General features: G+C 54.2%; 1 protein-coding gene across 2 annotated transcripts; it reads left to right on the forward strand.

Moving 5' to 3' along the window:
* The first annotated feature begins 518 nt into the window (after positions 1-518).
* EPHB4 (EPH receptor B4) lies at positions 519-26829 on the forward strand. 2 transcript variants are annotated; one of them, XM_064376369.1, is made up of 18 exons: positions 915-1059; positions 3658-3728; positions 3990-4277; positions 5582-5978; positions 8217-8372; positions 8635-8967; positions 9988-10112; positions 11100-11265; positions 11358-11471; positions 14465-14567; positions 14767-14831; positions 15415-15528; positions 15644-15891; positions 21858-22073; positions 23000-23149; positions 23710-23903; positions 24088-24243; positions 25806-26829. In XM_064376369.1, exons 1-18 carry the CDS (start codon positions 1008-1010, stop codon positions 25933-25935), a joined length of 3078 nt encoding a protein of 1025 aa, XP_064232439.1. In that variant the 5' UTR covers positions 915-1007; the 3' UTR covers positions 25936-26829. The 2 variants fall into 2 exon arrangements, with proteins under 2 accessions (XP_064232440.1, XP_064232439.1); XM_064376370.1 differs by lacking the exon at positions 11358-11471 and having other exon boundaries at positions 519-1059.
* Positions 26830-27507: the final 678 nt, after the last annotated feature.

The raw sequence follows: 27507 nt of genomic DNA on the forward strand, positions 1-27507 counted from the left end.
CTGCCCCCTTTTCCTTCCCTTCTCCCCCCGCCGAAACGCAGTCCCTGCGCCCACTAGAGGGTGGTGGGCGCATCCAAGAGCGGCATCTGGAGTCCGCAGCAAGGTCAGAGCGGGCTTTGTGTGCGCGGTGAACATCTACCCGCACGCCTGGGAGGCCCCCTGTGTTGCTGCTGGGTGTGTATTTTCTCTGCTCCCTGGTGCCAGCCGGGTTCGGGCCTGTCCTGGGGGTCCCTGGGCCCCAGCCCCGACATGCTCCGTCCGGGAAAGGGCGCACTGCCTCGGCTCACAACTGGGCGGTCCCGGGGTTCCACGCCCGCCGCCCCTCCCCCTTCTCCAAACTTTCTCCCAACTTCCCGACCTGCTCCGCTCGGCGCCCCTCTCCGCTTCCCTCATGAATTATTCAGTAGCGTGAGCTCCAATCAGCGCTCCCCGGGCCCCCTCGCCGAGCCCCGGCGTAGGGGGAGCTGCCCCCGCCCCCCGCGCGTTCCTTTCCTCCCGGGCCCTTCGCCGCCCGGCCCAGTCCCCGCGCTGCTCAGCCCCGGCCCGGCCCGCCCGGCCCCGCGCCGCAGTCTCCCTCCCTCCCGCTCTGTCCCCGTTCGGGCTCCCACCCTCCCCGCCCGCGAGGAGAGCACTCGGCCCGGCGGCGCGAACAGCGCCACTCCTGGGAGAGGGGGAGACCGCGAGCGGCCGGCTCAGCCCCCGCCAGCCGGGGCGGGACCCTGAGGCCCCGGAGGGACCCCAACTCCAGCCACGTCTCGCTGCGCGCCGGCCCGGCGTGGCCACTGCCAGCACGCCCCGGGCCCGCCGCCGGTGCGCGCGGGGCAGACGCGGGGCCACACTTGGGCGCCTCGCCCGGTGCCCTGCGCGCTCGCATGGGCCCGCGCTGAGGGCCCCGAAGGAAAGTCCCGCGCGGAGAATCGGCATTCACCCGCCCAGGGAGAATCAGAGCTGGGGGGGCGAGGGCCCCCCCAAACTCGGATCGGATCCTAACCGAGTGAGGCGGCGCCATGGAGCTCCGGGCGCTGCTCTGCTGGGCTTCCCTGGCCGCCGCTTTGGAAGGTGAGTTTCCTTGGGGGGCACCCCGTCACTCCTGAGACCTCTCCCCCACATCTGGGCCTCGGAGCGGAGAGGCCGTCCTCTCTCTATCCCTACCCGGGCACCCCAATCCCAAACACTTCGAACCAATAGTGCTGGAACGGGAGGGGGGCGGGGAAGAGGCGCCCGGCGGGGAGTGGAGTTTTCTTTTGTTTGGGAAAGAGATGGAGTCTGGCTGCGACCCGGGGCATTCCCCTACCCGGGCTCCCCAAACTCTCACTGCTGACTCCAGACGCCCCTGGCAGCCTTTCCTTTCCTCTTTACCCCACTGTTCAAAACTTCTGCAAAGTTTCTGTCTCACTCCCACCTCCCGCCCTACGTGAGGGAACGTTTCTGGAGGAGCAACAGCAGACAAGGCAGAATTTGGTGCTGGGCCCTAAAACGACCCCTGCCGCTAATTCCTTAGCGATCACACCTTGATCCTACAGTTCCACACTCCTGCAACAGGATGGCCTCCTTTGCATTCACACCCCAAACACCCAAACTGCTCTCCAGCCCACTGCCCCGCCCCTGCTAGAGTGGCCCCTTGGTTTCTACAGGCTGCACCCCATCCCTTTAAATGCCGTCTAGACCTCCGCCTCAGGTGAGCCCCGGGCTTCCCTGGAGACCTAGGAGCCAATAGAAACTGACCCACACGGCCCCCCACGTCGCCCTAACCCAGTCTAGCTCCAGCCTCTTGGTCTCTCCAAGTGTTTCCTCGGCCATGGTCGCTATCCCTCCTGGTCCCCTAGAGGGGAGCCAGGAGCCCTAGAAACCCTCCTTCTACGTCCCTAATCTCCTTTAAGTGAGCTGCCAACACCTCCCTTTCGCTATCTGGTTTGAAAGGGGTCTCTGGCGGGGGATAGGCTATGGAAGGATTCAGGGGTGTTGGAAAAACCCTCTCCCCCAGGCTGGGGAGGACTGCTCTGGGCTGAGGATCAAAGGCTGGGTGTGGGGTGGGAGTGAGGGGAGGCTTGCCAGCTCAGAGAAAGGAGAAGGGGGAAAAAAACGTGAAGGAAGAGGCGAAGAGGAAGAGTTGGGAAAATCACAAGGACGAGGTGTGGTGAGAAGAAAAGACACAGGCAAAGAGAAAATGGTGATTGTGACACCTATTACCTGAGCGCTGGCAAGCATCCTGCCTGTGCTGAGCACCTTACAAATGTTAATTTCACCCCTCCAGCAACACTGAGGGTGGGCGCTGTCATTGGCCTCAGTTTTCAGATGAGGAGGCTGGGGCTTATTAAGGTTAAGTAGTTTATCCAAGGCCCTGTGCCCCAAGGAACGCCGAGCAGTGGAGGCAGAAAGAGAAGGAGAGATGGTGACTGTCAGAAAGAGAAATGGAGGTGGACAGAGAGTGAGGGAGAGAGAAGTGAGAGGCGCGAGAACTGACAGATCCAAGCGTGCTGCGGCCGAGCTGGGATGCGGAGAGCGAGCCGGCGCTCGCTCCGGGCTGTGGACTACCCGAGGCAGAGACAGTGTGTAAATTGGAGACAGGAAAACACTATCCCGGCTGGAACAATGGAGGGTGGAGACGGCAGCCTCTATCCACCCCCTTCCCAGAACCCGGGCATCCTGTCCCCAGTGAGCGGGGCTGTCTCTTGCCATCCATGGGGACCCGGCACCTCTCACCTCAAGCTGGCTGGGTTCCCATCTGACCCCCGGTGGGAGGACATCATTTGGTCCCCGGGAAGAGGCTGCCTCACCCACCCTCTTTCCCTTCTGTCCTGCAGCCCCCGTGGGGTGGGAGTCAGTTCCAGGTGTTCTCCTGGCTCCCCTCCTCCCTTCCCAGCACCCGCTGCCCCCCACATTGCCAGCCCCCAAGGGGATTCCCCTACCCTCCCTCCTCCTCTCTCCACTGCCAGGGGCTGAGCAGTTTTTCCTAATCCTCCTCCCTTCCTCCAGTGCCTGTCCCCTCCCCTGATGATTTGAGCCAAGCCAGGTGTGTTCATCCCTCCCATTCACACCACCCCCCCAGAATCTCCTCCCCTTTGCCTTCCCGTAACCAAATCCAGATGTGAGGCCTCTGCGGGAGCCACAGTGGGAACCCTAGCTTCCCTCCCTCCAGCGCCTCCTGCTCTTGGTACCAGGGAAGGAGGTGCTGGGGTTGGGGTCAGGGCTATGCCCCAGGCACAGAGCACCCCCTTCCAGGAGAGAAGGACGAGGTGTTTGGTCTGAAAGCAGGGAGGGGTCTTGGACAGAGAGTGAAGTTTTGGGGCCTCACACGCCAGCACCAGCAGCCTCTTCTCATGGGGTCAGGACCTGGGCAGGGCTCTCATTTTAACCTTTTCTGAGCTGCCGCCCCTTCTCCCAGTACGTTTTGTTCTCCCTCCCTCCTCCAGGGAGGCTTAGATCTAGGGTATCCCGAGGCAGCCCCATGCGTGCCAGATGTTGGGGTTGGGGTTGGCACTTAGCAAAAGAGGCCAGAAATCAGACTCGGGTGTAGAGGGCAGGGCTTGCTCCCCTCTCCCCGCTAACCCCAGCTCGGAGCTAAGAGGATCCACCTGCCTTGGTTTCCAGGGATCTGGTGTTCCTGACCTCCCTTCCCCACCCCAAGCACTGACTTTGTCTCTCTCTCTGTCTCAGAGACCTTGCTGAATACAAAATTGGAAACTGCTGATCTGAAGTGGGTGACGTTCCCTCAGGTGGATGGGCAGGTGAGAGCTGGGCCCAGGAGCTGGAGCTCTGGAGGAAACTAAGGGAGGATGGGGTGCCCTTGCCGCCTGCTTTCTGTGTACCACTCCTCACCCCTGTCCCCCAGATGACAGCGGCCCAAGCAGTGTCATCTGAGCCCTTGCCCTCAGAGGCGCCCTCCAAACAGTACCAGCGGCCCCTTCCTCAGTCCCTCTCACTTTATGGGGTTCACCCCATGCAGCCTTCTCCCTGGCGGGCCTCCGACCTGACCCCCTTCTCTGCAGTGGGAGGAGCTGAGCGGCCTGGATGAGGAGCAGCACAGCGTGCGCACCTACGAGGTGTGTGATGTGCAGCGCCCCCCGGGCCAGGCCCACTGGCTCCGCACGGGCTGGGTCCCGCGGCGGGGCGCCGTCCACGTGTACGCCACGCTGCGCTTCACCATGCTGGAGTGTCTGTCCCTGCCTCGGGCCGGGCGCTCCTGCAAAGAGACTTTCACCGTCTTCTACTATGAGAGCGACGCGGACACGGCCACAGCCCTCACGCCCGCCTGGATGGAGAACCCCTACATCAAGGTACCCGGGCGCCTCTGGGGCTCAGCCACAGCCAAGGCGGGATTTCTAGTGAGCACGCCCATGGCCTACAGGGCAGCCGATGCGGTTCCCAGGCCTCTGGTCAGGGCACTGGGGGCTGGAAGCAGGAGGCTGAGCTATGGAGAGGGAAGCAGGTGGTCTTCTGGGTGGAGCAGCAGAATATCTGGGGGCTGCCTGGCCAGGCCCACAGGGAGACCCAGGCCTGAGGCCTCCAGTCACCTCGGCCACCCTACCCCACCACGCTCCAGCCACGCTGAGCTGCTCCGTTCCCTGACTGCCCCTGGCTGGTTTCCAGCTCCGGACTTTGCAGCAGCCTCCACCTAGGGGCCTTCTCTCTGCCTCTCACAGCCCTACTTGTCTTCCAGATTCCAGCTCCAAGATCTTGCCTGTGCTGCCTTGGCAGATTCTTCCCTGCGGTCCTGCAGAGCTCTGCCCACCTGTCTGTCTCGGCACTCATTTCACTTTATTAACTTTTGTTTTAATTTTTTTTTATTTTTGAGACGGAGTCTCACTCTGTTACCCAGGCTGGAGTGCAGTGTCTCAATCTTGGCTCACTGCAACCTCCACCTCCCTTCCTCTTTCAAGCAATTATCTGCCCCAGCCCCACTGAGATTACAGGTGCACACCACCATGCCCCACTAATTCTTTTTTGCATTTTTAGTAGAGATGGGGTTTCATTATCTTGGCCAGATTGGTCTTGAACTGACCTCAGGTGATCCACCCACCTTGGCCTCCCAAAGTGCTGGGATTACAGGTGTGAGCCACCGTGCCTCGCCTGTTTATTTTTATTTTATATCTATATTTTTAAAATGGGGTCTTGCTATGTTGCCCAGGCTGGTATCGAACTCCTGGGCTCAAGCGATTCTCCTGCCTCGGCCTCCCAAAGTGCTAGGGTTACAGGCCTGAGGCACCACGCCCGGCCTCAGGCCTGTGAATCCTAGGGAAGTTATAAGTATCCCAATACTTATAACTTCCCTAGGATTTATTTATTTCTGTCTCCTTGACTCTGAGATCAAAGCCTGGCATGGCATCATTGTCAGTAAATGTTTGTAGAACAAGTGACTGAAAAGGGCAGGGGGCAGACTGGAGGTTGGGCACATTGCAGGAGCTTTGCAAGGATGAATGGACAGTGTGGGGGCCTGCAGAAAGTGTGTCCTGGGGAAGGTGGGGGAAGGTTCTGGAACAGGAATGGAGGACGTCCGGGAGGGTGAGCTGGGAAGCACATGACAGTCCTCTGGGTCCTTAGGGAGTGGGACAGCAGCGGTGTGGCTCTCCCACCCTGGCAGGTGGACACGGTGGCCGCCGAGCATCTCACCCGGAAGCGCCCTGGGGCCGAGGCCACCGGGAAGGTGAATGTGAAGACGCTGCGCCTGGGACCACTCAGCAAGGCCGGCTTCTACCTGGCCTTCCAGGACCAGGGCGCCTGCATGGCCTTGCTGTCACTGCACCTCTTCTACAAGAAGTGTGCCCAGCTGACTGTGAACCTGACCCGCTTCCCGGAGACTGTGCCTCGGGAGCTGGTCGTGCCCGTGGCTGGGAGTTGCGTGGTGGACGCCGTCCCCGCCCCTGGCCCCAGTCCCAGCCTCTACTGCCGTGAGGATGGCCAGTGGGCCGAGCAGCCGGTCACGGGCTGCAGCTGTGCTCCAGGGTTCGAGGCGGCTGAGGGGAACACCAAGTGCCGAGGTGAGAGTTGGAGCTTCCCCCGAGAATGCTGCTCATCCAGGGTGGGGGAGAGTCCTGAAGGAACGCCACGAACTCCACTCTTGGACCCACGTTTGTTTGTTTGTTTGTTTGTTTGTTTGTTTGTTTGTTTGTTTTTGGAGACCGTGTCTTGCTCTGTCGCCCAGGCTGAAATTCAATGGCATAGTCTAGGCTCACTGCACCCTCCGCCTCCCGGGTTCAAGCAATTCTCCTACCTCAGCCTCCCGAGCAGCTGGGATTACAGGCACCCACCACCATGCCTGGCTAATTTTGTATTTTTAGTAGAGACAGGGTTTCACCATGTTGGCCAGGCTGGTCTCAAACCCCTGACCTCGTGATCCACCAGCCTCGGCCTCCTAAAGTGGTGGATTACAGGCGTAAGCCACCACGCCTAGCCCAGACCCATTTCTTAAGTTTCCATTTTATTTATTTAGTTTTTGAGATGGAGTCTCCCTCTGTCACCTAGGCTGGAGTACAGTGGAGCGATCTTGGCTCACTGCAACCAGGTTCAAGCGATTCTCCTGCCTCAGCCTCCGGAGTAGCTGGGATTACAGGCGCACACCACCACGCCCAGCTAATTTTGTATTTTTAGTAGAGACTGGGTTCACCATGTTAAGCAGGCTAGTCTCGAACTCCTGACCTCGGGTTCTGCCCGACTCAGCCTCCCAAAGTGGGATTACAGGCGTGAGCCGACACCCGGCCAAGTTTCCGTTTTAAATGCTCTTCCCTCTTCTGAGGTTACTAGAGGGTGCATTTGTTTTCTGGGCTCTTTCTCATTTCCAGACTTCTCTGGAAGCCTGGCCAACTTCCCTGCTTGCCGACCATGGGAGGCTGGCCTGGGCTTCAGGACTGTCCTGTGGGGGGACCTTGCTGGTGTCCGGACAAAGCCATCAAGTTCTCCCCACTTGTTCATTGTGAGTCTCCTCTAATTTGCTGATACTGAATTCTCACGTAGCCTTCCCTCTAGACAAGGGCTTCTTACCCTCTGGTTTTCTAGGGAATCTGTGAACTTTGGTGGAAGAAAAAAAAATGATTTTATTTTTTTTGAGACAGAGTCTTGCTCTGTCGCCCAGGCTAGCGTGCAGTGAGTGGCATAATCTCAGCTCACTGCAGCCTCTGCCTCCCAGGTTTAAGTGATTCTCCTGCCTCAACCTCCCGAATAGCTGGGATTACAGGAGTGCATTACCATGCCCAGCTAATTTTGTGTTTTTCGTAGAGATGGGGTTTCACCATGTTGGCCAGGTAGATCTTGAACTCCTGACCTCAAGTGATCTGCCCACCTCAGCCTCCTCCTTAGGAAAAAAAAAAATCACAGGTATTTACAGCCCATTCCAAGTGCCTCGAGAATCTCAAAACATTGTTTTTGCTCATGATGACTTCAGTACTGCAGAGGTTAGGAGACCTGCTGCTACATCTTAATAAAGAAACACAAATGTTGTAGCCCACACTGTTTTCTTCATGTTTCAATCATTGCATTTCAGCTTAATTGGTTTCCCTGGTATTGCTATGTATTTTGTGGTGTGCGTTTGAAGTCATAATTTGGAGTAGAGGTCTTTCTGTGGGCTTCACCAGACTGCCAAGATCAGGGTCACAAAAGGTTAGGACCGCTTCTCCGGGGAGAGAGTCTCCTTTCTTCTCTTAAGAGGTGAGGTTTTGAGATCTTTCTTCCATTTTCCCACCTTAGCACTTCATCAGCCTTAAAAGCAGCTGGATTTTTTTTTTTTTAAGAGATGTGGTCTCACTCTGTCGCCAAGGTTAGTCTTTTTTTTTTTTTTAAGAGATGGGATCTCACACTGTTGCCCAGGCTGAAGTGCAGTGGCGCCATCTCTGCTCACTGCAACTCCGCTTCCCGGTTCAAACAATTTTCCTGTCTCAGCCTCCCAAGTAGCTGGTACTACCAGCGCCCACCACCACACCAGCTAATTTTTTGTATTAGTAGAGATGGGGTTTCACCGTGTTAGCCAGGATGGTCTCGATCTCCTGACCTCATGATCCACCCACCTTGGCCTCCCAAAGTGCTGAGATTACAGGTGTGAGCCACTGCACCTGACCCTTGCCCAGGCTGATCTTGAACCCCTTGGCTCAAGCGATCCTCCAGCCTCAGCCTCCCAAAGCACTGGCATTACAGGTTTGTGCCACCAGGCCCACCGTGCAGATGGATGTTTTTGTGCATACTGTTGATGAATGCTTTCTTTCTCTTTCTCTCTCTCTCTCTCTCAGCTTGTGCCCAGGGCACCTTTAAGCCCCTGTCTGGAGAAGGGTCCTGCCAGCCATGCCCAGCCAACAGCCATTCTAACACCATCGGATCAGCTGTCTGCCAGTGCCGCATTGGGTACTTCCGGGCACGCACAGACCCCCGGGGTGTGCCCTGCACCAGTAAGTGACCAGCACCCAGGTGCAGTTCATTGGGGAGGGATCAGAGACCGCTGAGGCGGACCCCGACATGGTCCCCATCCTCCCTGGACTTCCTCCCTTTGCCTCTGGCATGCTGCTCCCTAGCTCCAAGGTGAAGCCCGCTGTCTCCAAGGCAAGAGGCCAGCATGGCTGCTGGCCCCTCCACTGCCCTCTCCCCACCACCGTGGAGCAGGTCGGCCTCTGCCTGACCCCCCCCGCCCCCCCCCCGCCCCGTCTCCCACAGCCCCTCCCTCGGCTCCACGGAGCGTGGTTTCCCACCTGAACGGCTCCTCCCTGCACCTGGAATGGAGCGCCCCCCTCGAGTCAGGCGGCCGAGAGGACCTCACCTACGCCCTCCGCTGTCGGGAGTGCCGACCCGGAGGTTCCTGCGCGCCCTGCGGGGGAGACCTGACCTTCGATCCGGGTCCCCGAGACCTGGTGGAGCCCTGGGTGATGGTTCGAGGCCTGCGTCCTGACTTCACCTATGCCTTTGAGGTCACCGCGTTGAATGGGGTGTCCTCCTTAGCCACGGGGCCCGTCCCATTTGAGCCTGTCAATGTCACCACGGACCGAGAGGGTGAGACTTAGGGGCTGGGGCAGCTGGTGGTCCGGCGGGAGGGATGTCACTGAGAGCCTGAAGGGGAGAGGTAGGGGCCGTGAAGTGGGGTTCCCAGGAAATGTGAGCGGTCAAGGCTTTGGGGGCAAGGGGTGAGCACAGTGGCTCACTCCTGTAATCCCGGCACTTTTGGAGGCTGAGACAGGTGGATCACTTGAACCCTGGAGTTCAAGACCAGCCTGGTAAACATAGGAAAATCTTGTCTCTACAAAAAATAAAAATATCACCCAGGTGAGGCAATCCATACCTGTGGTCCCAGCTGCTCAAGAGGCTGTGGTGAGAGGATCACTTGAGTCCCGGGAGTTGGAGGCTGCAGTGAGCTATGATCACCCCACTGCACTCCAGCCTGGGCGCAGAGTGAGACCCTCTCTCAAAATAAACGAATAAGAAAGAGAGGGTAAGGAGGACGGAAAGGTGGGCAGGAGAGTTCTGCAAATGGGACTGGGGGCAGAGAGAATCAGAAGGAATTCTTGAAACAGCCAGGGGGAAACAGACAAGCGTATCCAGCAGAGAAAGTGCTGGGAAAGATAAGGGACATGGCCAGGCTGATCAGGAGGTCAGCAGTTCAAGACCAGCCTGGCCAACATGGTGAAACCCCGTCTCTACTAAAAATAAAAAATTTAGGGCTAGGCGTAGTGGCTCACGCTTGTAATCCCAGCACTTTGGGAGGCCAAGGCGGGTGGATCACCTGAGGTCAGGAGTTCAAGACCAACCTAGCCAACATGGTGAAACCCTATCTCTACTAAAAATAAAAAAATTAGCCAGGTGTAGTGGTGGGTGCCTGTAATCCACTTGGGAGGCTGAAGCAGAAGAACTGCTTGAACCTGGGAGGTGGAGGTTGTAGTGAGCCAAGATTGTGCCACTGCATTCCAGCCTGGGTGGCAGAGCAAGACTCTGTCTCGAAAAAAAAGAAAACAAAAATTTAAAAAGATAAAGGACAGACATGTATGCATAAGGGTTCTGTGTCTCTGCCTCTCACAGTACCCCCTGCAGTATCTGACATCCGGGTGATGCGGTCCTCACCCAGCAGCTTGAGCTTGGCGTGGGCTGTTCCCCGGGCACCCAGTGGAGCTGTGCTGGATTACGAGGTCAAATACCATGAGAAGGTGAGGCCAACCGATGCCCCTGGGAGTGGGTGGGCAGTGGGTTGTGCTCTCCTGGCTGGGATATCTGTGTTGCAGATGCCTGGCAGGCATTTGAATTCCAGCTCTGCCATGGATTCTCGGGGCTGCCTTGGGTAAGCCCCTTGGCCTGTCTGAGCCTCAGACGCCTCATCTATATAATAGTTACTGTAACAGTACCAGGCACACATGGTCAGCACAGTGGCTCAGGTCATGTGTGGTGGCCACGCCTGTAATACCCAGCACTTTGGGAGGCCGAGACGGGCAGACTGCTTAAACCTAGGAGTTTGAGGCCAGCCTGGGCAACATGGTGAAACCTCATGTCTATAAAAAATTTAAAATGAAAAAAAAAAAATTAGACTGGGCACAGTGGCTCACACCTGTAATCCCAGCACTTTGGGAGGCCGAGGCAGGTAGAACGCCTGGGGTCAGGAGTTCGAGACTAGCCTGGCCAACATGGTGAAACCCCATCTCTACAATACCAAAATTAGCCAGGCGCACTGGTGGGTCCCTGTAATCCCAGCTACTTAGGAAGCTGAGGCAGGAGAATCACTTGAACGAAAGAGGCAGAGTTTTCAGTGAGCCGGGATTGCACCATTGCACTCCAGCCTGGGCAACAGAGTGAGACTCTGTACCAAAAAAAAATTAGCCAGGCATGGTGGCATGTGCCTGTGGTCCCAGCTACTCAGGAGGCTGAGGTGGGAATATCACTTGAGCCCAGGAGGTTGAGGCTGCATTGAGCTGTGTTTGGGTCACTGCACTCCAGCCTGAGTGACAGAGTGGGACCTTGTCTTTAAAAAAAAAAGATATTATGAATGCACAGCACATGGCTTGCACATGTAAGTTCTCCCAAAGGCCTCACCAGCTGCCAGGCAGGCTAGTGATGCGAGCACAGGGTGAGGGGAGGAGGCAAGAAGAGCAGCAGGAACTTGGGCCCTGGGTGACAGCCAGTACCCTCCTTCTCCTGGACAGGGCGCCGAGGGTCCCAGCAGCATGCGGTTCCTGAAGACATCAGAAAACCGGGCAGAGCTGCGGGGGCTGAAGCGGGGAGCCAGCTACCTGGTGCAGGTGCGGGCACGCTCTGAGGCTGGCTACGGGCCCTTCGGCCAGGAGCATCACAGCCAGACCCAACTGGATGGTAAGCCTGGGGAAGGGGGTGAGGGTGGGGGGTTGGAAAGACCCCCAAAGTTGCTGGAAAGACTCCAAAGTGCCTTTTTTTTTTTTTTTGAGACGGAGTCTTGCACGGGCTGGAGTATAGTGGCGTGATCTCGGCTCACCGCAACCTCTGCCTCCTGGGTTCAAGCGATTCTCCTGACTCAGCCGCCCGAGTAGCTGGGACTACAGGTGTGCGCCACCATGCCCAGCTAATTTTTTGTATTTTTAGTAGAGACCAGGTTTCGCCTCATGATTAGCCCGCCTCGGCCTCCCAAAGTACTGGGATTACAGGCATGAGCCACCGTGCCCGGCCAAAGTCCCATCTTCATGTCCTCCCTTCTGTCAATCACATGGCACACCCTAAAGAGGAGAGAACGTAGGATGTCGACACTAAAACCAACAGCTGAGTGTGAAGTCCGGCCCGGTTCACTCTGTCCCCCCAGGCTGGAGTAGTGGCGTGATCAAAGCTCACTGCATAGCTGGGTGCGGTGGCTTACCCTGTAATCCCAGCACTTTGGGAGGCCAACACAGGAAGATCATTTGAGGTCAAGAGTTCAAGATCTGGCCTGGCAGGGTGGCTCATGCCTGAAATCCCAGCAGTTTGGGAAGCTGAGGTGGGTGGATCACCTGAGGTCAGGAGTTCAAAACCACCCTGACCAACAAGGTTAAACCCCGTCTCTATTATAAATAAATAAATATATAAAAGAGTTCAAGATCACCCTGGCCAACATGGTGAAATCCCATCTCTACTAAAAATACAAAAGTTAGCTGTGCATGGTGGTGCATGCCTGTAATCCCAGCTACTCAGGAGGCTGAGTCAGGAGAATTGGTTGAACCTGGGTGGGGGAGGTTGCAGTGAGCTGAGATTGTGTCACTACACTCCAGCCTGGGTGACAGAGCGAGGCTCCGTCTCAAAAAACAAAACAAAACAGCTCACTGCAGGCTCAACATTTGGCAACAACCTGACCCCTGGGCCCCCATTTACTCATCCAGTAAAATGGGAATATCATGAACCTTCCTGCAGGACTTTGAGGATTTGAGGTAACAGATTATTTTTAATATGCTGGGTCAGTGGCTTGCTGCTTTTTTTTTTTTTAACTTTGTTTTTTAAGAGACAGAGTCTCTCTCTATTGTCCAGGCTGGAGTGCAATGGCACCATCATAGCTCACTGCAGCCTCCAACTCCCGAGCTCAAGCAACCCTCCCATCTCAGCCTCCCAAGTAACTGGGACTACAGCTGTGTGCCACCGTGCTCAGCTAATTTTTTAAAATTTTTGTTGAGCTCTATGTTTCCCGATATTGCTCAGGCTGGTCTTGAATTCCTGACCTGAAGCAATCCTCCCACATCGGCCTCCCAAAGTGCTGGGATTACAGGCATGAGCTGCGGCACCCCAGCTTTGGACCAGCGGCTCTCTAAACCTTGTAATTTTCTATAATAGCTTTACTGAGATATAGTTCCCCTGCCATACAATTCACCCATTCAAAGTATAATATCGATGGCTTTTGATACATTCACAGAATTGTGCAGTCACCACCACAAGTAATTTTGGGAAATTTCAGCTCCCTCAAAGGGGACCCTATAGCCCTTAGCCATCACCCCTGACACAGATCCTTCTGTTGCCTCAGCCCCTGGCAAGCACTAATCCACTTCCTGTCTTTATGGATTTGCCTGTTTTGGGTATTTCATAAAAATGAAATCCTCCAGTGTGGTCTTTGTGACTGTTCACCAAGCAGAATGTTTTCAAGGTTTATGCATGCTGTAGTATATATCTGTGGGTTTTTTGGTTTTGTTTTGTTTGTTTTGGAAGCAGGATCTTGCTCTGTCACCCAGGCTTGAGTGTAATGGTTCAATTATATCTCACTGCAGCCTCAACCTCCAGGGCTCAGGTGATCCTCACACCTCAGCCTCTCCAGTAGCTGGGACTGTAGGTGTGAGCCACCATACCTGGCTTATTTTTCTTTTTTAAAATTTTTTTGTATTTTTTGTAAAGACAGGTTTTCACCATGTTGCCCAGGCTGGTCTTAAACTCCTGAGCTCAGGCAGTCTGCCTACTTCAGCCTCCCGAAGTGCTGTGATTACAGGCATGAGCCACTGCACCCAGCCTGCTGTTTTTTTTTAATTATTATTATTATTTTAGATATGGGTTTGCTCTGTCACCCAGGCTGGAGTATAGTGATGTCATCACGGTGCACTGCAGCCTCAAACTCCTGGGCTCAAGCAGTCCTCCCACCGCAGCCTCCTGAGTAGCTGGGACCACATGTGCTCACCACCGTGCCCGGCTAATTATTATTATTATTTTGTAGAGATGGGGTCTTGCTATTTTGCCCAGGCTGGTCTTGAACACCTGGCCTCAAACAATCCTCCCACTTCAGCCTCTCAAAGTGCTGGGATCACAGGCATTTTGAGCCACTGCGCCTGGCCAGTATTTCATTTCTTTTTCTGGAAATGTAATAATCAGCTGTATGGAAATAGCTGATTTTGTTCATTCTTTTATTTATTGGTAAACATTCCAGTTGTTTCTACTTTTTGGATAAAAACCTGAAAGTGTTTTATCTTTAGAACGCTTCATTCAAAGGAGATTTTTTGTGAACTCTGGTATTTATACTAGAACCAAATCAAAACCACTCTGGCGGCTGGGCACGGTGGCTCATGCCTATAATCCCAGCACTTTGCGGGGCTGAGATGAGTAGATCATCTGAGGCCAGGAGTTCGAGACCAGCCTGGCCAACATGGTGAAACCCATCTCTACTAAAAATATACAAATTAGTCGAGCACAGTGGTGCACACCTGTAATTCCAGCTACTCAGGAGGCGGAGGCAGGAGAATTGTTTAAACCAGGGAGGTGGAGGTTTCGGTGAGCTGAGATTGTGCCACTGCATTCCAGCCTGGGCGCCAGGGACTCTGTCTCAACAAACAAACAAAAAACTACTCTGGCAGTAAAAAGATTGAGAAACTTCCTTCCTTGCCCTGAGGGACTTCAGAGGAGCCTGCTGGCCCCTGGAGGACAGTTTTTGAAACCCACTGTTTGTTCCCTGACCTTGCCTGCCTGTGTTCTCTCCTTGCACGTGTCCCCTGTACTGGGGACCTGTTCTCAGGAGATCACAGCTCATTGCTCAAAGCTGGGGCTGGGGACTCCTACAGGGCTGTCAGTTTCTCCTGATCAGCAATCTTTCCTCCCGCAGAGAGCGAGGGCTGGCGGGAGCAGCTGGCCCTGATCGCGGGCACGGCAGTTGTGGGTGTGGTGCTGGTCCTGGTGGTCATTGTGGTCGCTGTTCTCTGCCTCAGGTAAGGACTCTGACATCCGGAGGCCTCAGGAAGCCTGAGCCGATGACCAGTTGCCTGGTTGCTACAGGGCAAGCCTTTCTGGGTGCCCCCAGCCTCTTTTTACTTAGAATCTTCTCCAATTCCTGCTCCTCCCTTCGCTGTGTGCCTCATAGAGATATGTGACTCAGTTTACCTTTTGCTCCTTTCCCCTTGGCTACAGGAAGCAGAGCAGCGGGAGAGAAGCAGAATATTCGGACAAACACGGACAGTATCTCATCGGGCACGGTGGGTTGCCCTAAGTTGATGGAAATAGGGGATTGGGGCCGGGTGCAGTGGCTCACGCCTATAAAGCCAACACTTTGGGAGGCAGAGGTGGGCAGATCACCTGAGGTCAGGAGTGTGAGATCAGCCTGGCCAACATGGTGAAACCCTTCTCTACTAAAAATACAATTAGCTGGACATGGTGCTGGGTACCTGCAATCCCAGCTACTCAGGAGGCTGAGACAGGAGAATCGCTTGAACCTGGCAGGTGTAGGTGGGCAGATCACTTGAAGTTAGGAGTTTAAGACTAGCCGGGCTAACATGGTGAAACTCTTTCTCTACTAAGAATACAAAATTTTCCAGGCGTGGTGGGCACCTGTAATCCCAGCTATTGGGGAGGATGAGGCAGGAGAATCGCTTGAACCCAGGAGGTGGAGGTTGCAGTGAGCCAAGATCATGCCACTGCACTCCAGCCTGGGCGACAGAGCAAGACTCCATCTCAAAGAAAAAAGAAAGAACTAGGAGCGTGGGGGCAAGACCTGTGAGCGTAGCCTCTGAGTCACCTGGGAGTTAATTCCCGGCTAATGAGGCCCTACCTGATTCTCAGGTACTAAGGTCTACATCGACCCCTTCACTTATGAAGACCCTAATGAGGCTGTGAGGGAATTTGCAAAAGAGATCGATGTCTCCTACGTTAAGATTGAAGAGGTGATTGGCGCAGGTGAGAACATAAGGCTGCCCAGGCACCTGGGAACGAAGTGGGGGTGGGCAGGCAGGAGGGCAGGACCACACCGCGGTGGGAGGAGAGCTGATGACCTCTGTGTCCTTGTTTGAAGGTGAGTTTGGTGAGGTGTGCCGGGGCCGGCTCAAGGCCCCGGGGAAGAAGGAGAGCTGTGTGGCCATCAAGACCCTGAAGGGCGGCTACACGGAGCGGCAGCGGCGGGAGTTCCTGAGCGAGGCCTCCATCATGGGCCAGTTTGAGCACCCCAATATCATCCGCCTGGAGGGTGTGGTCACCAACAGCATGCCCGTCATGATTCTCACGGAGTTCATGGAGAATGGTGCCCTGGACTCCTTCCTGCGGGTGAGCACCAACCCTGGCTTCTGCGGCCACCTGGAGCTCCCACCTACACCCAGAGGCCACTTGGGCTAAGAAGCCAGGGCAGACAGTGGGTCCCATGTCATCTCCTCCATCCTTTTCCTCTTGGGCTAAGCCCTACTCCTCTGCCTTTTTTCATTTTTTATTTTTTTGGGGATGGAGTCTCGCTCTGTTGCCTAGGCTGGAGTGGTGCAATCTCACCTCATTGCCATCTCTGCCTCCAGGGTTCAAGCAATTCTCCTGCCTTAGTTTCCCAAGTAGCTGGTACTATAGGCATGAACCACCATGCCCAACTAATTTTTGTATTTTTAGTAGAGACAGGGTTTCACCATGTTTCCCAGGCTGGTTTTGAACTCCTAGGCTCAAGTGATCCACCCACCTCAGCCTGCCAAAGTGCTGGGATTACAGGCATGAGCCATCGCGTCCAGCCTAGGCATCTTTTTTAAAAAATCAAAACATTTTCCTATGTAACGAAATAACATTGCATTGAACAGAATTACAGTGATTCCCTAGCGTCACTGAATACCCAGTTGATTTTCACGTTTCTCTAGTTGTTCCAAAAATGTCCTTTTCTGCTGCTTTATTCCAACCAGGATCCAGTTCAGGACCAGGCATTGTACCTGGTTATTATATATTTTATTTATTGATTTTAGAAACAGGGTCTCACCCAGTCACCCGATTTGGAGTGCAGTGGTGCGATCATAGCTCACTGCAGCCTCCAAACTCCTTGGCTCAGGTGATCCTCCTGCCTCAGCTTTCTGGGTAGCTGGAATTTCAGGTGCACATCACCACACCTGGCTTTTTTTTTTTTGAGACAGAGTCTTGCTCTGTTGTCCAGGCTGGAGTGCAGTGGTGTGATCTTAGCTCACTACAACCTCTGATTCCCAGGTTCAAGCGATTCTCCTGCCTCAGCCTCCCGAGAAGCTGGGATTACAGGCACCCATCGTCATGCCGGGCTAATTTTTTGTATTTGTACTTTTGTAGAGACAGGGTTTAACCATGTTGGCCAGGCTGGTCTTGAACTCCTGACGTCAGGTGATCCGCCCACCTCTGCCTCTCAAAGTGCTGGGATTACAGGCGTGAGCCACCACACTCGGCTAATACCTGGCTAATTTTTAAATTTTTTGTGGAGATGGGGTCTTGCTATTTTGCCCAGGCTGGTCTCAAACTCCTGGATTCAAGCAATCCTCCCTCCTTAACCTCCGAAAGTACTGGGATTACAGGCATGAGCCACTTCCGCCTTGCTGGTTATTATATTTTCAAGCTTCTCTAAATCCTGTGCAGTTCCTTATGATGACACTGACATGCCGAAGGGTTGGGTCCCTTGTTCCCCTGAATGTCTTGGTTTCTGGATTTATGAGATTCTTCATGTGGGATCACAGTGGCCAGGCTGGTTTCAAACTCCTGACTTCAAGTTATCTGCCCGCCTTGGTCTCCCAAAATGCTGGGGTTACAGGCATGAGCCACCACTCCCACCCTGATGTGTTTTTTTAAAATCACTTATTGGGTATAAATTTATGGAGAATGACCAGGCACAGTGCTGTAATCCCAGCACTTTGGGAGGCTGAGGTGGGCAGATCACCTGAGGTCAGGAGTTTGAGACCAACCTGGCCAACATGGCGAAACCCTATCTCTACTATAAATATAAAAATTAGGTGGGTGTGGTGGGGGGGGTACCTGTAATCCCAGCTACTCAGGAGGTTGCAGCAGGAGAATCACTTGGACCCAGGAGGTGGAGGTTTGCACTGAGCCAAGATCTCACCACTGCACTCCACCCTGGGAAACATAGCAATACTCTCTCCCCAGAAAAATGATGAGGTATGAGTGCAATTCTGTTACATGCATAGATAGCACAGGGCTTTAGGGTAACCATCACCTGAAACTATTTGGTATTTTGTTGAATCCAACATTCAACGTTTGTCACTAGACTACATGGCAGGTGCTATGTACCTCAGGCAGATCCCATCTGTAGACACATACTGTCGGTCTGCCGCTGTGAGTGATGCTGACACAGACCCTGGAGTTACATGGGGATAGCCTTGTGGACGCAGGAATCTGCACAGAGGTCCAGTTGCAGGGAGTGGGGAGAAGAGATGACATTTGGGTAGATGATAAAGAGCCTGTCATGAGAAGACAGTATGTTTGGAGCAAAGTAGAGACCCAGAGTGGGCAGGAACTCAGCATGTTTAAGAGACAGAAAGCGTATTTTTTTTTCTTCTCTTTTTTTTTTTTTTTTGAGATGGAGTCTCTGTTGCCCTGGATGGAGTGCAGTGGCACGCTCTCAGCTCACTGCAACCTCCACCTCCCAGGTTCATGATTCTTCTGCCTCAGCCTCCCAAGTAGCTGGGATTACAGGTGCATGCCACCATGCCAGGCTAATTTTTGTATTTTTAGTAGAGACGGGATTTCACCATGTTGGCCAGGCTGATCTCAAAACCCTGGCCTCAAGCGATACGCCTGTCTTGGCCTCCCAAAGTGCTGGGATTCATGGCGTGAGCCACCATGCCCGGCCAAAGAGACAGAAAGGGTCTTAAAGGTGCCCTAGCTTGGCCGGGCGCAGTGGCTCACGCCTGTAATCCCAGCACTTTAGGAGGCCAAGGCGGGCAGATTGTGTTCAAGACCAGACTGGCCAACATGGTGAAACCCCATCTCTACTGTAAAATACAAAAATTAGCGGGCATGGTGGCTCGTGCCTGTAATCCCAGCTACTTGGAAGGCTGAGGCAGAATTGCTTGAACCGGGACCCGGGAGGCAGAGGTCGCAGTGAGCTCAGATCACACCGCTACACTCCAGCCTGGACTACATAGCGAGACTCCCATCTCAAAAAAAAAAAAAAAAAGAGTGCCCTGACTGACACCTGTAATGCCAGCACTTTGGGAGGCCAAGGTTGGCCGATCGCTTGAGGTCAGTTGTTCGAGATCAACCTGGGCAACATGGTGAAACCTCGTCCCCGCAAAAAATACAAAAATGAGCAGAACGTGATGGTGCACATCTGTAGTCCCAGCTACTCAGGAGGCTGAGGTGGGAGGATCACTTAAGCCTGGGAGATCAGGGTTGCAGTGAGTCATCATGTACCACTGTACTCCAGCCTGGGTGACCCCATCTCTTAAAGAAGAGAGAGAAGGGGGCCAGGTTCGGTGGCTTACGCTTGTAATCCCAGCACTTTGGGAGGCCAAGGTGGTGGATCACCTGAGGTCAGGAGTTTGAGACCAGCATGGCCAACATGGCGAAACCCCATCTCTATTATGCAAAATTAGCTGAGCATGGTGGGGCATGCCTCTAATCCCAGCTACTTGGGAGGCTGAAGCAAGAGAATCGCTTGATCCCGGGAGGTGGAGGTTGCAGTGAGCCAAGATCATGGCACTGCACTACAGCCTGGACAACAAGAGCGAAACTCCGTCTCAAAAAAAAAAAAAAGAGATGAGAAGGCCAGTGCTGGTGAACCTGGTGAACAGAGGAGAGATGGTAGACCCTGCACTGGGTAACGTGATGGGAACCCACTGGAGGGCTTGGGCAGGAGAGTGGTTTAAGAGGATCCCAGCGGGGCATGGTGGTGCACACCTATAACCCCAGCACTTTGGGAGGCCAAGCCAGGCTGGATCACTTGAGCTCAGGATTCGAGACCAACCTGACCAACATGGTGAAACCCCTACTAAAAATACAAAAATTAGGCACAGTGGTGCATACCTGTAATCCCAGCTACTCAGGAGACTAAGACAGGAGAATCACTCGAACCTGGGAGGCAGAGGTTGCAGTGAGCCAAGATCACACCGCTGCACTCCAGCCTGGGCAACAGAGCGAGACTTGTTTCAATAAAAAAACAAACCTCTTTGCTGGGTGCTGGGGAACAAGAGCAGGAGCCTGGAGAAGCCTGCAGCAGAAGCCTGTTGCCAGCATCTAGGTCGTGGGGTGAAGGGAAGGGTTTGGATTTGGGACATATCTTGGAAGCATCACCAGCAGAATTTGCTGATGGATTGTAAGTGGCTGGTGAGGGAGAAAAGGAGGTCATAGGAGACTCTGAGGTCTATACCCTGACTATCTGGCAAGTAGTGGTGTTGCCACGAACTGGGGGGATTTCCAGGGCAGCTGCAGATCTGGGCGATGGATTCCAAATTCAGTTTTTGGACTGTCTGTCCCTGACTCTGCAGGACTGCAGACGGTCTCCCAAATCTTAGCTGAACCCAGAAGATGGGATTTGTTTACTGTCTGTGACTTGTTGGTTTCCCTGGTGAGAGCAAACCCTTTAAAGGTCAAGGTTGGGCTTCAGACCTTGGTTTTTGCACTGAGCATTGGTCATACTCCAGTTCCTCACTGGTCTCTTGCAAAATCCACACACAGCTAATCTAAGAGGGCTGAACCATTTTGTGGTTGCATCAGCACCAATGCATCTCCACCTGTAGACAGATAGGTCACTAAGGTAACTCATTCCTCTAATCCCAGCACCTTGGGAGACCAAGTTGGGAAGATCATTTGAAACCAGGAGTTCAAGACCAGCCTGAGAAACACAGTGAGACCCCATCTGTATAAAAAATTTATTTATTTATTTATTTTTTATTTTTGCAACAGTCTTGCTCCATCACCCAGTCTGGAGTGCAATGGTGTAGTCTCAGCTCACTGCAACCTCCGCCTCCCAGGTTCAAGCAATTCTACCTGAGCCTCCCAAGTAGCTGGAATTACAGGTGCCTGCCACCATTCTGGGCTAATTTTTGTATTTTTAGTAGATACATGGTTTCTCCATGTTGGTCAGGCTGGTCTCGAACTCCTGACCTCATGATCTGCCCACCTCAACCTCCCAAAGTGCTGAAATTACAGGTGTTAGTCACTGTGCCTGGCCAAAGTTTTTTTTAAGTAGCCAGGTGCAGTGGTGTGCACCTGTAATCCCAGCTACTTATTACTTAAGAGACTGAGGCAGAAGGATCATTTGAGCCCAGGAGTTTAAGCCTGCAGTGACTATGATCATGCCACTACACTCCAACCTAGGGGAAAGAAAGATACCCTGTGTCTAAAAAACTAAAAACAGAAAAGCATTTGTTGAGTATTTTACTGGGTGTAAAGCAGTACATCAGGTTAAACAGAAGGAAAAGTTGAAATAGGTTTCAAATGATAATCTAATTGGGAGAGATTGAATCCTTATCATTGAAATAGGAACCACTGTAAGCAGTGTGTTATGATACTGTAGCAAGAGCTGAGAAAACTTGGAAAAAGAAGGAGGGCTCACCTGGGAGAGTTGTGGGGGCTTGCCCTGCAGGTGAGTTGTGAGGTGGGTCTGGAAGTGACAGATAGTTTAGGAAGTGGATGGGAGGCTGGGTGCAGTGGCTCACACCTGTAATCCCAGCGCTTTGGGAGACCCAAGCAGAAGGATGGCTTCAGGCCGGGAGTTTAAGACCAGTCTGGGCATCATAGTGAGAACCTATCTCTGTTAAAAATTTAAAAATTAGTCTGGGCTCGGTGGCTCATGCCTGTAATCCCAGCACTTTGGGAGGCCAAGGTGGGTGGATCACCTGAGGTCGTGAGTTTGAGACCAGCCTGAGCAACATGGAGAAACCCTGTCTCTACTAAAAATTAGCCAGTGTGGTGGTGCATGCCTGTAATCCCAGCTACACAGAAGGCTGAGGCAGGAGAATCGCTTGAACCTGGGAGTCAGAGGTTGTAGTGAGCCAAGATAGTGCCATTGTACTCCAGCCTGGGCAACAAGTGAAACTCATCTCAAAAAAAAAATTAGCCAGGTATAGTAGCATGTGCCTACTGTCCCAGCTACTCAGGAGGCTGAGGCAGGAGGATCACTTGAGCCCAGGAGGTTGAGGCTGCAGTGAGCTACGATGGCACCACTGCACTCCAACCTGGGCTACAGAACAAGACCTTATCTTGTCTCTTAAAAAAAAAGAAGTGGCTGGGAGGGGGAACAATGGGTGGGCTGTCCTCACCAAGCCTCCACTCCTTCTGCTCTGCAGCTAAACGATGGACAGTTCACAGTCATCCAGCTTGTGGGCATGCTGCGGGGCATCGCCTCGGGCATGCGGTACCTGGCCGAGATGAGCTACGTGCACCGAGACCTGGCTGCCCGCAACATCCTAGTCAACAGCAACCTTGTCTGCAAAGTGTCTGACTTTGGCCTTTCCCGATTCCTGGAGGAGAACTCTTCCGATCCCACCTACACAAGCTCTCTGGTAACACTGGGGACCACGGGTGTGAGCCTCTTAGGGCCAGGTGGGGAGGGCAGGTTGGAAAGGTGGGAGGCTGAGCGACTGGCAGCCCTGCTCCAGGGAGAGGATAAAGGAGCAGGCTGTGGGTGGAAGACAGTCAGCTCCAGGAAGCCGACTTCCAGGTGTGTAGGAAAATAACAGTTGGAGCTGAGATGGGTGGATCACCTGAGGTCAGGAGTTTGAGACCAGCCTGACCAACATGGAGAAACCCTGTCTCTACTAAAAATACAAAAAATTACCTGGACATGATGGTGCATGCCTGTAATCCCAGCTACTTGGGAGGCTGAGGCAGGAGAATTGCTTGAACCCAGGAGGCGGAGGTTGCAGTGAGCCAAGATTATGACATTGCACTCCAGCCTGGAAAACGATTGAAACTCCAGCTCAAAAAAAAAAAAAGAACAGTGGCCGGGCACAGTGGCTCATGCCTGTAATCCCAGCACTTTGGGAGACCAAGACGGGAATATCACCTGAAGTCAGGAGTTCGAGATCAGCCTGGCAAACATGATAAAACCCTGTCTCTACTAAAAATACAAAATTAGCCAGGCGTGGTGTCACAAGCCTGTAATTCCAGCTACTCAGGAGGCTGAGGCAGGAGATGCGCTTGAACCCAGGAGGTGGAGGTTTCAGTGAGCCAAGATCTTGCTACTGTATTCCAGTCTGGGTAAAAAGAGTGAAACTCCCAACTAAAAAAAAAAAAAAAAAAAAAAAATTTGGAGAGTAGGACGCTTGGGGCCTGAGCTGGGGGAAAAAAGCAGAGGTGGGTGGGAGGCTGCTTGGGGCCTGAGCTAGGGGGAAAAAGTCAGAGGTGGTGGGAGGCTGGGGGGACAATATGCTGGGTCTGGTGAGTTCCTCAGTGAGTCCCCAGGCTCACCTTTCTCCTCCTTCTGCAGGGAGGAAAGATTCCCATCCGATGGACAGCCCCAGAAGCCATTGCCTTCCGGAAGTTCACTTCCGCCAGTGATGCCTGGAGTTATGGGATTGTGATGTGGGAGGTGATGTCATTTGGGGAGCGGCCATACTGGGACATGAGCAATCAGGATGTGAGTGCCCCATGGTGGTACCAAGCTTTCCTGGAACGTTCTCTCACCTGGGATTTGGGGTGAAGGGTGGGTTCACAGTCATCACTGCTGGGTCCTTGAGACCATGGAGATGACAGAAAGAAGAAGCGATCTTTGTATCAAAGAGCCTGGGGTACAGGGCCAGGCCCGGTGGCTCATGCCTGTAACCCCAGCTCTTTGGGAGGCTGAGGAGGGGGAATCAGTTGAACTCAGGAGTTGAGACCAGCCTGGGCAACATAGCCAGCTCCTACTATTCTATAAATAAATTTTAAAGAGTTGGATATAGCATATTTGGGTCACAGAAGGATGCAGAGATGGAGGGCAGGGTTGGAAGGTAACATGCCTATACCATAGCCTAAGAGCTACTGGGACCTCCAGCCACAGATAACCTCAGCTCTGGCTAGTAGGACTCCTGGATCTGTGATTTTTGTGGGGGGGCTGTGACTCCTATCCTGCCATCTGCCAAGTCACCATTTCCTGGGCCTGTTAGTGTCTCTACTCTCCCTGGACAGCCTCACCAGAGCTTCCTCCCCTCTTTCCAGGTGATCAATGCTATCGAACAGGACTACCGGCTGCCCCCGCCCCCAGACTGTCCCACTTCCCTCCACCAGCTCATGCTGGACTGTTGGCAGAAAGATCGGAATGCCCGGCCCCGCTTCCCCCAGGTGGTCAGTGCCCTGGACAAGATGATCCGGAACCCTGCCAGCCTCAAAATCGTGGCCCGGGAGAACGGCGGGTGAGGATGGCAAGGAATAGGCCCTTCTTCCTGCTCTCTGCCCCCACTCCTCGCCCAGAAGGGTCCATCCCTTGGTGTTGGGTCGGGGGGGGGGTCTCTGTCCACCTCTCCAAGGGTGGGCTCCATCTCGTCACCCTGATCCGGGGCCTGGTACTCAGCATTCCTCCCCATCCTTGCCCCCCAGGGCCTCACACCCTCTCCTGGACCAGCGGCAGCCTCACTACTCAGCTTTTGGTTCTGTGGGCGAGTGGCTTCGGGCCATCAAGATGGGAAGATACGAAGAAAGTTTTGCAGCCGCTGGCTTTGGCTCCTTCGAGCTGGTTAGCCAGATCTCTGCCGAGTAAGTGGCAGCAGGAACTGGAGCGGGGCAGGGAGGGCAGGGAGAGCAGGGCAGCTGGCGGCTGGCATCAGGCCCACAGGGTCTGCAGGGGCTTTGGGGGTCAGCTTTGGGTGCCAGCGCTGTCTTCTTGCACTACGTTCATGCCATGCCTAGAAGGGCCCCAGAGGAGTAGTAACAGCCCCTGGAGCTGAGGACCCGTCTCATCTCCTGCCATCACGGCCCTGGGCCATCGCGCTTCCGCCTCTCATACCCTATCTATCTGTACATCTATCTGCATTCCAGGCCCGGCTCTCACAGTAACTACGTGTCAACTCGGGTTCTCTTTTTCCACCCATAAAAGGAGAAGATTGGGCTAGGTTTTGGAGCTCCTCTCCAGCTTTTATGTGAAATGGTTTTATGATTCCTCGCCTCCCAAAGGCAGCGTATCCCTGCTCGGCCTTTGTCTGTTACTCCCCCTTCCTGCCTTCCCGTTTCTCTTCCAAGGTCTCCTCTCACCCCAGGCTGAATAACAGAAATAGAAGGAATAGAAATCTAAAGACTAGGCACGGTGGCTCACGCCTGTAATCCCAGCACTTTGGGAGGCCGAAGCAGGCGGATCACTTGAGGTCAGGGGTTCGAGACCATTATGGGCAACTTGGTGTAAAACTCATCTCTACTAAAAATACAAAAATTAGCTGGGTATGATAGCGTGTGCCTGTAATACCAGCTACTCAGAAGGCTGAGGCAGGAGGATTGCTTGAACCTGGGAGGTGGAGGTTGCAGTGAGCCGAGATTGAGCCACTGCACTCCAGCCTCGACGACAGAGTGGAACTCCATCTCAAAAAAAAAAAGAAATCTGAAGTCCGGGCGGTGGCTCATGCCTGTAATCCCAGTACTTAAGGAGGCCAAGGTGGACCTGGCTTAAGCCCAGGAGTTTGAGAGCAGCCTGGGCAACATAGCAAAACCTCGTATCTACCAAAAAAAAAAAAAAAAAAATAGCTGAGCACGTGTTGCATGCCTGTGGTCCCAGCTATTCGGGAGGCTAGAGCCAGAGGGTCCCTGGCCAGTCTGCCCCTGCCACGTGGGGCCTGGGCACATCCCTCCCTAAGTCTTCCCAGCCTCTCTCTGACCCGGGGAGCATCCTCTCTTTTTTTCCCCCATCTCAGCCTCCAGCCATCAGCAATCTCCTCTTCCTCGCCACCCAGCTCTTCCTCTCCCAGTTTGGCCTTTTCTTTCTCACATCTCCATTCCCCTCTACGTCTCCATTCCCCTCTACAGCAATCTATGTGGCCTCTTCCCCCAATCTTATTTTTCGGGCTTTTCTTTCTTTTTTTCCTTGCTTCCCGGGCACGCAAGCCAAAGCCCCCACCTCTGGCCTCCAGCCTCACCCTTTACTGCGGCTGCGCAAAGGATGGCTGCCTGGCTCCTAAAACTGCCAGGCAATTGTTGACTTCGGTTCTCCCTCCCCCGCTGGCTTTTCTGATTGGCTGACAATCCTGAGGCTGGGACCCGATGAGGAGCCGAGCGTGGAGAGCGGCCACGGGGACCCCAGGGTCTCACCGAGCTCTCCTTTCCTTCCACAGGGACCTGCTCCGAATCGGAGTCACTCTGGCGGGCCACCAGAAGAAAATATTGGCCAGTGTCCAGCACATGAAGTCCCAGGCCAAGCCGGGAGCCCCGGGTGGGACAGGAGGACCAGCCACGCAGTACTGACCTGCAGGAACTCCCCACCCCAAGGACGCGGCCTCCCCATCTTTCTGGGGCAGAATGGGGACTCCTAGAGGCCCCCAGCCCTGCGCCCCGCTGGATTGCACTTTGAACCCGTGGGGTGGGGAGTTGGCAATCTGGAGAGACAGGATTTGGGGGTTCTGCCATACTGGAGTGGAACATCACCCCTCATCCCCCTTGGGGAACTCCAGACCAAGGCTGAGGGCACCTTTCCCTGGGGACTGGGTGTGACCAGAGGGAAAAGGAACACCCATCATCTCCCGGCCTCCCCAGGTGCCCCCCACTCACCTTGACGGGTGCGTTCCCGCAGACCAAAGAGAGCGTGACTCCCTTGCCAGCTCCAGAGTGGGGGGCTGTCCCAGGGGCAAGAAGGGGGGTCAGGCCCTAGTGACGAAATCATTGGGGTTTGTAGTCCCAACTTGCTGCTGTCACTACCAAACAATCATTTTTTCTCCCTTGTAAATGCCCCTCCCCCAGCGGCTGCCTTCATATTGAAGGTTTTTTGAGTTTTGTTTTTGCTCTTAATTTTTCTCCCCGCCCCTTTTTGTTTTCTCGTTTCGTTTTCCTATGGTCCTTGTCCTAACTTTGTGTTGGAGGGAAACTGTTTCACTATCGCCTCCTTTCCCACGTTGAAACAGGGACCCATCTTGTCTGTTTCCAAAAGAGTGCCTTGGTCATGCCACCTCCCCAGACTCCCCCGGGACCCCCAAGCTGTGTCCATAAAGGGGTACAGGCTGAGGTAGTGAAAGGGGTGGTAGGTGGTGGTGGAACCCAGAAACTGACGCTGGTGCTTGGATGGGGGTTCTTAAATTATATTTTAAAAAAATAACTTTTTGTATAAATAAAAGAAAATGGGACGAGTCCCAGCTCCGGGGGTGATGGGAGGTGATGGACTAGATTTCTAAGGAGAGTGGGGCTGGGTAGGGAGGGCTTTGTGGTTGGCTGAGTGGGGTCAGAGGTCTGGAGGCTGCAGGACTATGGGGGGCTGGAGCTTGGTTCTCAGCTCCAGGGTGTGTTTGAGGTGGTGGGGTGGGGGCTGAGCAAGATGAGTCATTCGCAGCTGCTTCCAACGGCTCCAGCTGGCTCTGCCAAGAGCCTGGGGCACCTCCGGGGTGGGGCTGTCCCCTCCCTTCCCTGTCCTGGTTCCTCAGCCCTGGCCAGGGGCTGCTGCGGGAGGGAGGGGAAGCCTTGAGCCCACAGCCTGCCCTGCAGCCACTGGAGAGGGAGGAGGTGGCAGGAGCTGGAGCAGGGGGTCTGGTTGGATGAAGGAGACAGATGGGGGCCAGATGTTGACAGCTGAGGTAGATTTAGAGGCAATTTGGGGAGAGTGTCTGCATTGGCTGTGGGGGAAGGGAAGAAGGGACCCCCCCCCACTTGTGTACACAGGCACATGCATTCACACACGCGCACACACACATGGCTGGACCGAGGACAATTCCCCCATTCAAGATGCTGCCCAGGCAGGTTCTCCCAGCCTCTTGGGAAGGGGAGGGGAACCTCGTGTTTTTCCCCAGCTTCTTCCCAAATAGGAAGAGGAAGACAGGGTCAATCCCCACT

This window comes from Aotus nancymaae, unplaced genomic scaffold (assembly GCF_030222135.1).
Source record: "Aotus nancymaae isolate 86718 unplaced genomic scaffold, 86718_ANA_hifiasm-v0.15.2.pri h1tg000015l_0, whole genome shotgun sequence".
Taxonomy (NCBI): domain Eukaryota; kingdom Metazoa; phylum Chordata; class Mammalia; order Primates; family Aotidae; genus Aotus; species Aotus nancymaae.